This window comes from Lathyrus oleraceus, chromosome 3 (assembly GCF_024323335.1).
Source record: "Lathyrus oleraceus cultivar Zhongwan6 chromosome 3, CAAS_Psat_ZW6_1.0, whole genome shotgun sequence".
In the NCBI taxonomy this organism is placed as follows: Eukaryota; Viridiplantae; Streptophyta; class Magnoliopsida; order Fabales; family Fabaceae; genus Lathyrus; species Lathyrus oleraceus.
Window position 1 is genome coordinate 482,625,386 of NC_066581.1, and position 12,390 is coordinate 482,637,775.

General features: G+C 33.8%; 1 protein-coding gene across 11 annotated transcripts; it reads left to right on the top strand.

Annotated features, from left to right (window-relative positions):
• Positions 1-8,649: 8,649 nt before the first annotated feature.
• Positions 8,650-10,781, top strand: LOC127128276 (uncharacterized). 11 transcript variants are annotated; one of them, XR_007805820.1, is made up of 7 exons: positions 8,762-8,829; positions 9,138-9,228; positions 9,446-9,513; positions 9,623-9,700; positions 9,987-10,084; positions 10,159-10,202; positions 10,336-10,781. XR_007805820.1 is itself a non-coding variant. In XM_051057518.1 (6 exons), the coding sequence occupies exons 1-6, from the start codon at positions 8,748-8,750 to the stop codon at positions 10,339-10,341; spliced, it is 324 nt and encodes a 107-aa protein (XP_050913475.1). In that variant the 5' UTR covers positions 8,650-8,747; the 3' UTR covers positions 10,342-10,781. The 11 variants fall into 11 exon arrangements, 5 of the variants coding, with proteins under 5 accessions (XP_050913475.1, XP_050913471.1, XP_050913474.1 ...); XM_051057518.1 differs by lacking the exons at positions 8,762-8,829; positions 9,623-9,700 and adding an exon at positions 8,650-8,759 and having other exon boundaries at positions 10,159-10,207; XM_051057514.1 differs by lacking the exons at positions 8,762-8,829; positions 9,623-9,700 and adding an exon at positions 8,650-8,759.
• The last annotated feature ends 1,609 nt before the right edge of the window (positions 10,782-12,390 follow it).

Below are 12,390 nucleotides of genomic sequence, written 5' to 3' on the forward strand. Positions count from 1 at the left end.
TGAGAAGACAAAGAAAAAGTTATTCTTTGTGAGTCCTTGAGGAGACTAAGGTTTAGTTGGATCCTTGAGAAGACAAATAAGGTTATTCTTTGTGTTTATTGTAATTTGTTAATTATAGTGGATTAAATCCTTGTGTATAAGGCAAATCACCTTGGCGGGTGGACTGGATTAGCTTTGAGTTTCAAGCAAACCAAGATAAAAATATTTGTGTTTTTATCTCTTCATTATTAGACTTGTTAATGGTGTTTTTGTTTTGCAAAAAGATTTTTCTTGTAAAACCCAATTCAAACCCCTCATTTCTTGTGTTTTTCACACCTTCATTACCTTTACCAATTTTTGGAAAGACAATTTAAAGAGGCGCAATCTCAAGAACTTCTTTTGTTGGATGTTCTATAGCATTCACTTGAGTAATATGATCCTTTTTGTTCTTTGAAACTTTACTGACATCTTATTTCCCTTGTTTAATAATATCAATCATTATTAACGCACTAGAGTAGTGCGATCACCACCTTTTTTAACTTTTTCTTTCAAACTTCCTTTTATGGTTCTATGGTGGGAGGACCTTCGGTTGAACCATAAGCCTTCCTTCCAAGAACAATTCCTTTCATTTTCACTCCATGCATGTTTACCACAGGCTTGTTCTTCATAGAGGATTTCCTGGCTTTCTTAACCGTTTTCTTGTCTTGCATGAAATGTTTGTCCATTGTCTGGTGCTACCATGGTTGCAATTTTTTTTGAGATGAATGTACGGAATTAGGGTTAGGATGACAATATGATATAGGGACTTATAGTGAAAGAGAAATGATGAGTGTTTCTGAAGCTTGAGGCGTGTAACGTAATATAGGAAATAAATGTGAATGTGAATCGTTTTAGGAACACTATTAGCCAAAGAATTTCTCAGCTCACATGTCTTGGAATTTATGGACTTGAGAGACAAAATATGGCTCAATAAATCTCTTACCATCTCAACATTAATTGCTAGAGATTCTAAATTACGTAAAGAACTAGTGCACTTCTCAATTTTTTGATTTTGCAGCATCTAGAGCCTTTGTATAGATGTCAACTAGTTAGTTTTCAGTTTTCACATGATCCAGAGTGATTACCTTTCCTTCCACAAGTTCTCTAATGAAGTGGTGGCGAATGTAAATATGTTTGTACGATTATGACAAACATGATTTTTGAAAATATTAATGGCGTTCATGTTGTCACAGTATAATGTCATAACATTTGGCTGCCATTGTACTCCTTCAATACATGCTTCATCCATAAGAGTTAAGCGTAATTGCTTCTAGCAGCAATGAATTCAGCTTTAGTAGTGGATAATGAAACACAATTTTTCTATTTTCTAAACCATGAAATAAGGTTGTTTCCCAAGAAGAAGCATCCACCAGAGGTTTTCTTTCTATCTTCAACATTACCTACCCAACCAACGTCACAATACCTAACTAGAATAGAATTGGTATCATGTGAGTACAAATTTCCATAGTCACAAGTTCCATTAATATACTTGATGATCCTTTTGACTTGTGCGAGATAACTTGGTTTTTCTTGGTACCGAGCATACACTCCTTCATAAAAGGTGATGTCAGGATAACTGGAAGTGAGATATAGAAGACTTCCAATCATACTTCTATAAATAGTTTAATCCACATCCACTTTTTGATCATCCTTAGTGAGCTTAACATGAGTGGAAGTTGGAATACTCTCGCGTCTTGCATTCTCAAGACTTAACTTCTTCACAATGTTCTTAGCATACTTGCTTTAGGATACAAGGATACTTTCTTTCATTTGTTTAACTTAGAAACCAAGAAAGTAATTAATTTCACCTACGGAACTCATTTTGAACTCTAATTGAATTTCTTAACAAAATGTTCTACCATTTGTCTTGACATCCCTCCAAATATGATATCACCCACGTAAATTTGAGCTATCATGAGCTTTCCTTCTTCTTTCTTAACAAATAAGTTTTTCGATTCCTTGTCTACTATAGCCACTTCTGGTGAGAAATTGAGTGTGACATTCATTCCAAGCTCTTGGAGCTTGGTTCAACCCATATATTGCCTTCTTAAGCTTGTAGACATGATTTGGTGAACCGGGACCAACAAAATCTTTAGGTTGTTTAACAAATAATCCTTCATTCAGGAATCCATTTAGAAATGCACTTTTAACATCCATTTGATATAGCTTGAATTACAGTAGGTAGGATTTTCCTAGTAACAATCTGATGGATTCCAAGAGACGTATGGAGCAAAAGTTTCATTAAAGTCAACTCCTTATATTTGCTTGTAACATTGAGCCACTAGATGATCCTTGTTTCTCCTCACATTACCATTATCATTGGACTTGTTTTAGTATATCCACTTTGTTCATATGATGTTTATAGAGTTATGTATGGGAACCAACTACCATACTTTGTTTCTTTCAAATTGAACAAGTTTTTCTTACATTACATTATCCAATATTCATCAGTTAAGGCTTCTATGACAGTTTTAGGTTCAATTTTGGAGATAAAACACATGTTGGTAATCATTTCTTTGGATTCGGTGATGACTCCTTCATTGAAATTTCTAATCACATTTTCTATAGGATAATACTTCTAAATTCTGGTAGATGGCCCATTGTTTGTTAGAAAATTAACTTCTCTGTCTTCTGAGTCTTCATATTTAGGAGTCTGGATGATGTTAATTCCTTTATTAGAGACATCAGGTGCGACATTTTACTCATGACTAGTAACTGCTTCATCTTCTTCTTCACTTAATTCATCCTGTTGTGATTCATCTACAATAACATTCATAGATTCCATCATGATTTTTGTGTAATTATTATACACTTGGTATGCCATACTGTTGGTAGAGTATCCCAAAAATATTTCTTCATCACTTTTAGGATCTGTCTTGCATCTTTGCTCACGGTCAACAAGAACGTAGTACTTATTGCTAAAAACATGAAAGTACTTGAAAATTGGCCTTCTTCCTTTCCATAGTTCATAATGAGTAACTTTGGATCCTGGTCTAATGGTCACTCGATTGTGAATTTTAAAAGAAGTATTCATTGCTTCAACCCAAAATTGATAAAGAAGTTTCTTAGCATGCAACATGACTCTTGAAATTTATTGAAAGGTTCTTTTCTTGCATTCAACTACTCCATTTTTCTATGAAGTGATAGGTGAAAATAACTCATGAGGAATTCCTTTAGTAGAGAAGAATTTAGAGAAACTAGAATTCTAAAATTCCCATCAATGATCACTTCATTGTCGAATGATCTTTCCACCATCTTTTCCTTTTTCACGCTGAAGACATTGACAAAATATTTCAAACATGCTGAAGGTGTCATATTTTTCTCTAAAAAGTCAACACGGGTGTAACTTCAGAAATCATCAGCACACACAAAGATATATCTTCTTCCACCCAAGCTTTCTACTAGCATGGATCCCATGAGATCCGTGTGTAGTAACTCAAGAACTCTAAAGGTGGTATGATGTTGCACCTTCTTGTCTGATATCTTGGTTTGTTTTCCTATCTTACAATATCCACATATTTTTCCCTCCTCAATCATGAGGCTAGGTAGGTGATGTGCAATAATCAAAAGTAAGTATTGTTTATATTGTATCCACAGGTACTAGTGCAATATCACTGCCATTTAACAGTTAATAAGCTTTTAACTGATGAATTTAAAGGATATTCGATTGCATAAATGAAAGGAATTGTAAAATGATAGATGCTTGGGAAATTAAGCACATATATAAGCTTTTCAGGATTAGATTTCATTAACCTATATTACATGTATTCTCTTGATCAGTTCTATCAATCCTAGTTATTAATCTTCATAATCATGTATAGCTCACCGACATCGTTTATGTCTAAACAATGGCTATGGTTCTACTGTATTGTTTAATTGATGATCTATCAGCCTATTAATCAATATTGTAGCATTAAGAATCAATATAAGGAGTGAATATCAAATCCAAATCTATGTCTAGAATTTATCTTTTGATAAATGATTATTTTAAGTCGGGATTCGAAAAGTATTTCTTAATGACGAGTCAAATCCAAAGAAATAACATGTAAATAAAGATAACATCAATATAAATTCATAACTAGTTCATACAATCAACAATCAGAAAAGGTACAACTATGCATTATCCCAACAAGAAAGAAATAGTTACTCATTGTAGCTTGGTACAAGTGAGAATAATAGATATGAATCAACAATAATATTGATTTCTCAATTATTTATGTGTATCCACCTTTGATTATTCAAGATATCACTTCTTCTCCTCAAGACAATGTTTCTCTCACTGAAAATTGGTAAAAATGTGTAATAGAAGTGAAAAGACCCTCAATTTCATGTTCTGAGTGGTATTTATACTCCACTGGAAATCACAGCGTCGCTAAGAGCCACACTCTTCTTCACCATGAAGAAATCTGTCATGTTAACATTGTTAAATGATGAGACTCTATCATTGCATGTATTTAGTCGAAGAATTGGAGAAAAACAAGTGAAAGGTGAGCAAATATGAGAAGGAATGACCAAATAATGAAGGAAAAATAACTAAGTGTGCAAATTGTGGACTTAGTGAAATTTTTAGTGAAAAAGCAGTAAAAAAGAGTGAAGCTTCAAAAATAATCACATCCACCATCGCGCAACATCATGCACGCGATATGGCATTAAAAGTTTCATTGTGCGCGCGACGCAGAGTATCACGCCCGCGATGTTGGGTATCACGCGCACGATGGTCACTTTTCCGGGCCTTTTTTTTATGCCTTCTGGTCCATTATGACACCATTAAGAGGGGAAATTATGCACTTTCACAAGGGTTGCAAAATTTGGCACTAGGAGCATGATTTTACAGCATCAAAGGGTGATTGTGAGAGCATTGGAAGCCATTGGAGGCCAATCCTTCAAGGGGATTCATATGTTATTCTTCTTTATTCAATTGATATTGTAATTTTAACTATGAGCAGTTAAACTTCTCTAGGTTAGGCTGTATGGTGATGAACCTTATTCGATCTTATTGCCATTATATGTTGGTTTGACTTTGTATGAAACCTTTGATTTATAATTTTATTCAGTTGTTTCTTAATCCTAATGCTTTTTATTTGAGATACTATGTTAATCTGATATTGGACACATAGGGTTTATTGACCCTTGGCCTATGTGTTAGACTTAGGGCAACTGTTCTACTTACGTTGGTTGAATAGGGATAGGAGACCCCGAGTAGTGGCATAGGGAATTAATGTTATGTACATTACCTAACCCTGCTTACACTGGCGGACTAGGGATAGAAAGCTTCGAGTAGTGGTTAGTGAGTTATTTCGTGAGGGGTCGGCTATAATGGTTTTGTTAATTCGTCGTGAGATTATAAGGATAAGACCGTTCATATAAGGCATCATACATAAACAAAATAGGATAAAAGGATTCTAATACACAACCTAACTGTCTTAGTTACTTCTGTTTCAAACTCGTAATTTTTTTTCCGTCTAAAAACCTGAACCCCTCCCTCATTTACTGTTTTTCCTTTACATTGCACAATTGTTGGCTTGTTCGAACACATTACCTGTGGATTCGATCTTTTATTACTGCAAAACTATCATTACACTTTCTGAGAATTCATCATTAAACCATATTTGCCTCGCTTAGCCCCAAAAAGTTAGCCCTGCAGTTTTGAAAAACAAGTTTGAGACAAACACCAAAACGAAAATGGTTGACAATTTGCACTACTACTTGAAAGCAAACAAACAAATAATTGATATAAACCATTATCCTAAAGTTATGGTGTAAACACCAACACAATTATCCCAACAATTCAACAAAATTCAAACATCAAAACACACCTTTAAAGGAGTTTGAGCAATACAAAAAAAATGAACATAAAGCAAAATAGAAATAATGTAAGTGACTTAAACATTTTAAAGATATCACTCATTTATGGTGAGTTTTTCATTCAAAATACATCCTAGTCATCCTCTATATCATCATTATGCTCTTCTTCTGAATCTTCTTCTTCTTCATCCTCTTCATCATTCTCTTCTTCATCATCTCCCTCTTCCTCATTCTCTTCTTTTTCATCTCCCTCTTATCACTTTCTTCATCATTCTCTTCTTGTCTAGACTCTTCTTGATACCATATAGCAGTTGTTCCCCTCGATAAAAATGGCTTATCCCCAGGCCAAGCAATATGAGATTGGAACGCCTATGGGTCCATGATTTGGTGTGCCTCATCTTGTGGGCCGCCTATTTACAATTGAAGGTGATACGTAGAGTATTCCACATAAGTGATGGCCATATGGTTGGACTCATTTTGGTCCCAAGTGTGAGTAAATGTTGTTATTAACCTTTGAGGGGCTGAAGTGCTTATTTGATTTTGATCAATGAGTATGGGTGGCTTTTGCTTACAGTATCTTGAGATGCACCTATCTTCCACAACACCTGAAATAGTCTCATGAACCTACAAGGGAATCACCACCCAAGCATTTCTGCATAATCCCATAATCAATCCTGGAAAGGCCAATGGGCAAGTGGATTTGCTGCCTAGCTTGCTACCACTTTCAACTATTATTTTGATCTCATTTAATATGATTTGAGCCATATCTACCTCCCTGTCATCAATAATAAAATATAAAGGTAAGTAGTACCAATAGGAATGAAAGAGGTGTAATTGTGGGGCTTGAGGTTGTATAGCATGAGAGTTAGGGCCACTTGTGCTAAGGTTGTCATGTTTTCTCTCTTAAACTTGAGCGTAACTCTAGAAGCATTTATTTCATATGTCATTACCTCAACCATAAGGTATCGGAAAACCTTATCAATGTTTCTATTGCCTCGAGCCACACGCTTTTACTATGCATCAAGTTTTCCTTCCTCTAACTTTACATGTTGGTCCAAGTAATCATTGATGGGACTTCTATCAAAAGATATGGTTATGCCTCCAACCATAGTGGTGAATAGATATTGTTGACCTTCTATTGGGAGAGCATTGGCATAAAACTCTAGAATTATCTCATAGATAAGCTTGGTTGGAGGATTAACCAACTTGTTCTAATTTCTTCCAGAGATTAGCTCCACACAATGTCTAAAGTGTCCCTCTGTATCAATGATGATTTTTTTCTCTAACCAAATTTTTTGTTAGATAACTTTCTATATCTAACCTTTTAATATAGTCCCAAGAATTTGTCCTCGTTGTAGGGTATTGGCTCCCTAGAGATGGTTGCATCAATTTTGTGCTTCTTGGAGGTTGTATGTTTTCTTGGACCCATCTCTGTAATTAAACAAACACATAGCACTTCCAACTTGTAACACAATTAGAATATCCAAGTACATTATCATTTCAAGTTAAAACATACAAAAAAATGAAAAATAGCACTTATAGGCAAAACATGGCTCGCTGAGCCTACTTGTAGCGCCATCTCGCTTAGCCCCAAAATGGTGCGCTAAGAGAGAAAGCTTAGAAGTGAAACAAGTATTTAAAAACCAGGGTACCAAAGGGAATCAACAAAAATAAATATCCTAAGCATACATTAGATAATCAACAAATGAAAACCATTAATCTAGAAATAATAGTTAAGGGTACATACTAACATGGAAACTTAAGAACAAATTAAGAAAAAATCAGGAAAACATAAAACATACAGTTAAATTAAGAACAAATGACATGGAAACTTAAGAACAAATTAAGAACAACTTAAGATCCATAAAACATACAGTTACATAATGATACATCAATGGCAAAAAGTTGCTACTAATTCCGCAGATGAAATGCAAAATATTCTCATGCTTGCAACAAATCTTCACAACACTTTTTACCTTTTTGCTTCATGTGAAATTTATTTTACAAGACTTTATTTACATACATGTTTGGTCGGCTAGAGTGTGGAAGTGAGCAAGATGAATGGAAAATGAATGAATGCAGGAAGAAACAAAAACAAAGTGATTTGCTGTAACTAATAAGAGAAAAGTGGTTTGATTGTATAAAATGAGTTTGTTTGATTTTTCTAAAAATGTGGAATTTTTTAGATTGAACGAGCTTTTTTGAGTTGATGAGTTTTGTTGAATTTGTATGGATTGTGATGAATAAGTCAATATTTGAAATTTTTGGATTTTTTTGGATTTTTTTAAAGATTTTTGGGTATTATTTTTATGAATTCTAAGTGGGAATAACCTATCAAGACTCTCTAAATGTCATGCCAGATAAACTATCATGTCAATTTCCACTAATACACTACTCCCTCCATCTTAAAATAAAAGTCTTTTAAGGTGATTGCACATGGATTAAGAAAAGTAATGATTGAATAATTAAATATAACAATTTTACAAAACTGTCTTTAATTACTATTGATTGTCATAAAGCTATAGTATGATGTAATAGCTTGAAAGTAGTGTAGACAATATTTATTATGGGTAATGTTGGTAAAAATTAATTAATATTGAATTGAAAACGTAAAAAGACTTTTATTTTGGGGCACATTTTTTTGGTTAGAAAAACTCTTATTTTGAGACGGAGGGAGTACAAGATAACAACGGAGATAAATATTGAAGACAATTTTTTTAAAGATGCCATTAAAAAAAATTAAGAGACCAAAAATAAAGGTTGACATCTATAATATAAGAAAATTTGTTGTTGTGGAAAACTCTCTTTTATCCTTTCTTGTAAATCTGTCACCTCACTAAAATGAGGGCAATTTTGATCCAAATATTATTTTTTACAACTAATGATATCACATTGTTCAATTCTAACTACATATTTATTGTATTATGCCTTTGATGGTTAGATTTGATTCAATTAATTATGTCATATGGTTCTATTACAATTTTTTCTTTCCAAAATTTACTTTAGGTCACTTTTTCCCCTTTTCTTTTCTCCTCTTTATGCATACCATTTCTTCCTCTCTCTCTCTCTTCTTCTTCCTTCTTCCTCTTTTACAAATCGTAACAATGATCTTCCAAAAAAACAAATCCAGATCTGTTATCTTTGTTTGATTTATTGCATATTTGGTGGTAGAAGTGATTGTAGATTTTTTGGTTTTGTATAGATTTGTATAAATATGTCTCTAACATTTTGATTTTTAGATTTTTTTGTTCTATCTTCTTGTGTTGCTTCCTGCTCAGATCTGCATTGGTTTTTTATTGTTGCTTCCTGCTCAGGTCTGGAGTTCGTCCTCACATTGGATAACACCAATTGCCATGACACTATCAGCAATCACGATTTCGTCATCGTCGAGTTTTACGCCTTATGGTATATTTTTATTCTGCTATTATTTTACGTTAATGCTCGATTCATCGTTTTTTGTTCAGATATATTTTGTATGTTATCACCAGGGAAATCCAAAAAGATAGTTTTATGCTCGATTCATCGTTTTTTGGTTTGATGTTATGAGTATTTTTGTAATTGATATTTTCTTCATCTGATAATAAGTGTATTCTTATGTTGTTGTCGATCATGTTCATGTCAGGGATATCATGCTCTCTTTTGGCGACAGGTTGCTTGTGTTCTGCATCTTGCATAAGGTGTCTCATCCTAGTAAGTGTTCGATAATACTCTGCATCTTGTATTTTTACTTCAACATGATATATACAAGATCATTCTCATTACATGTATCTTTTTTGTTCCTTTATTTTTGGATTAACAGTGCGATACCAGACATTAGCATCTACTGAGTTTTTTGCTGGCACAAATTTTCGAGCAATCGAGGAAGAAGTCAGAAAAAGTGCATATTTACACAAATGAGCTTTTATGAACTCTAAAAGATTTTGAAATCCAAGGGATATATATATATATATATATATATATATATATATATATATATATATATATATATATATATATATATTATATATATATATTATATATATAATATATATATATATAATATATATATATATATATATATATATGAGATTAGGTTCAAAAAAATTACCAAATATTAATTATATTATGAGTTATGTAGATGAAAAACCTTTATAATAACTCAAAAACATGTTTATAATGTCCAGGTTACCATCGATATTCAAGTCACAATGGGTTTTTCAATTAGACAGGTTATTTTACAAGAGATTAAGAACTATAATGTATCTTGGATTGTACTTGATAGGTATGATAAGTAATTATGATTTCATTTTTTTTCTTAGTTTCCTTATTATATTAAATAACTTTCAATTTGAACAGACACCTTTGGCGGGACATGAGATTTCATCTTACCAAGATACCATGTAAGGTAGCATTGGTTAAGGATGACTTGTCTGTGAATATATGGAGATATTACAATGCACATGACACAAATGTCACAACATTTTATGAGCACTATATATTCACAATAAGTTCTAATTTCTAATTGTCATCCAGGTATAAGCGTAAAAGGAGAATATCGACATCTCATTACATCTCATATTGGTCAAAAGCAAAACCAATATGGCTTTCTATCAAAATTTTCAGATGCACCAATCCTATCTGTTGGATATGGAATAAGGGTAGAGTTATCTATCAAAGAGTCAAATAGGTTAAGCTATTATGAAATATAACTTGCAACAAATGATTTTTCAAAGGATAACTTAATAGGTGAATGTGGATATTGTTGAATTGTAATTCCTTGTGTCGAAGCAGGTTGCTCGACAGAAGCAAGGAAGTGTCGAACCACCTAGTGTGTTGAGTAATGTTAGCTATTTTCGGCTTTTATAATTTTGGGCTTTAGTAGTTTTAGGCTTTGACTTAAGGTCCAAGTTAACCTAAATCTATAAATAGAGGGAGTAACCCTTATTTTTGTAATAGAGGTGAATAAAGTATTCATAACATATTGTATTCACAGTATTTTGCAGTTGCAAAGTGAATAACAAGTTTTCCACAGTTTGTAGGCAGAGAGAAACTCTGTAGAATTTTATTACTCTTCTCCTTCGTCGTTCTTTACTTTATTTCTCCATTGTTCTTATCTTTTTGTTGTTATTGTGTAAGTGATAACAATCTTTTTCATCAAGATTGATTGAAATTCTCCATAGGTTTTGGGGGATTTCCAACATCTGGTATCAAGAGCTCTGGTTTAATCGATTTGTGGGAAGAAAATCACCATGGCAACGAATCATCCAAACGAGCATTTTCCAGCAAATCTTCTGATTCTCAAGAACAACAATTATGAGAATTGGTGCAAGCAGATAAAGGTTGTGTTATGTTATCAAGATCTTTGGGATCTTGTGAAGGAAGGAGTAACAACGCTTGCAGAAGCCGCGACAAATCAAGAAAAGGTTGCACATAAAGAATTGAAGAAGAAAGATTATAAAGCTCTCTTTATAATTCTTCAATGTGTTTATGCAGATAACTTTGAAAAGGTTAGTGATGCAGAGTCAACGAAAGAAGCATGGGAAATTCTGGAGAAACCGTTTGAAGGCACGGAGAAGGTGACAGAGGTGAGGTTATAAACTCACAAAAGAACGTATGAATTGCTTCAGATGGAAGACAATGAAAGCATAATTGATTTCTTCACCAAGGTTACGAAACTGGTGAGTCAAATCAAGGTACGTGGAGAAGTGTTGACATCAAGATCTGTTGTTGGAAAGATCTTGAGGTCGTTGGCTCCAAAGTTCGACCATGTGGTAGTAGCCATAGAAGAGTCGAAAGATTTGTCAAAATTGACAAAGGAAGAGCTTCAAGGGACGCTTGAATCTCATGAACAAAGAATGGCCGAAAGAGTTGCAGGAAAGTCGAAGAGTGATATGGCTTTGAAGGCTCAATCAGCAAAAGAAAGAAAAGACAAAGGAATATGGAATGGAAACAAAGGCAGAGGAGGTTACAACAATTCGACAGGTCAAAATCAGCAAGAAGGAAACTGGTCAAATCAGAGAAAACCTTGGAACCAAGGCAACCAAAGAGGTGGTGTTGCAGGTAGAGGAAGAGGTGGTGGTCAAAAGCCAGATAAGAGTCACATTGAGTGTTACAATTGTCAAAGGTATGGTCACTATTCTAGTGATTATCCAGAAAAGTAGAAGAATCAAGAAACTTATGCAAAGTTGGCGAAACATGAAGAAGAAGAGACGTTGCTGATGGTTACAACAAGAGAAGAAGAGAGATTCAAGGACCAATGGTACTTTGAATCAGGATGCTCATCACACATGTCTGGAAGAAAAGATTGGTTTGTCAACATAAAGCCCTCAATGAAGAACATGGTGAAATTTTCAAATGACAACACTCTAGCAACCGAAGGTGTTAGTGATGTTCTGATTATGAGGAAAGATGGCAAGAGGTCAGTAATTTCAAATGTGTTGTGCATACCAGGCATGAAGAGTAATTTGCTCAACATAGGGCAGTTAGTCGAAAAGAACTACAAGATATCGATCGAAGACAAGATGATGAGAGTTCTCGATTCAAATGGAAGGTTGATCTTGAAGGCTCTAATGTCTCAGAATGGAACCT

What these genes read in the sequence shown, in the direction of transcription:
- LOC127128276 (XM_051057514.1), top strand. An exon ending in TCTTGGATTGTACTTGATAG is followed by an intron (nt 10,085 to 10,158) that starts GTATGATAAGTA and finishes CAATTTGAACAG; the next exon opens with ACACCTTTGGCGGGACATGA. An exon ending in TCATCTTACCAAGATACCAT is followed by an intron (nt 10,203 to 10,335) that starts GTAAGGTAGCAT and finishes ATTGTCATCCAG; the next exon opens with GTATAAGCGTAAAAGGAGAA.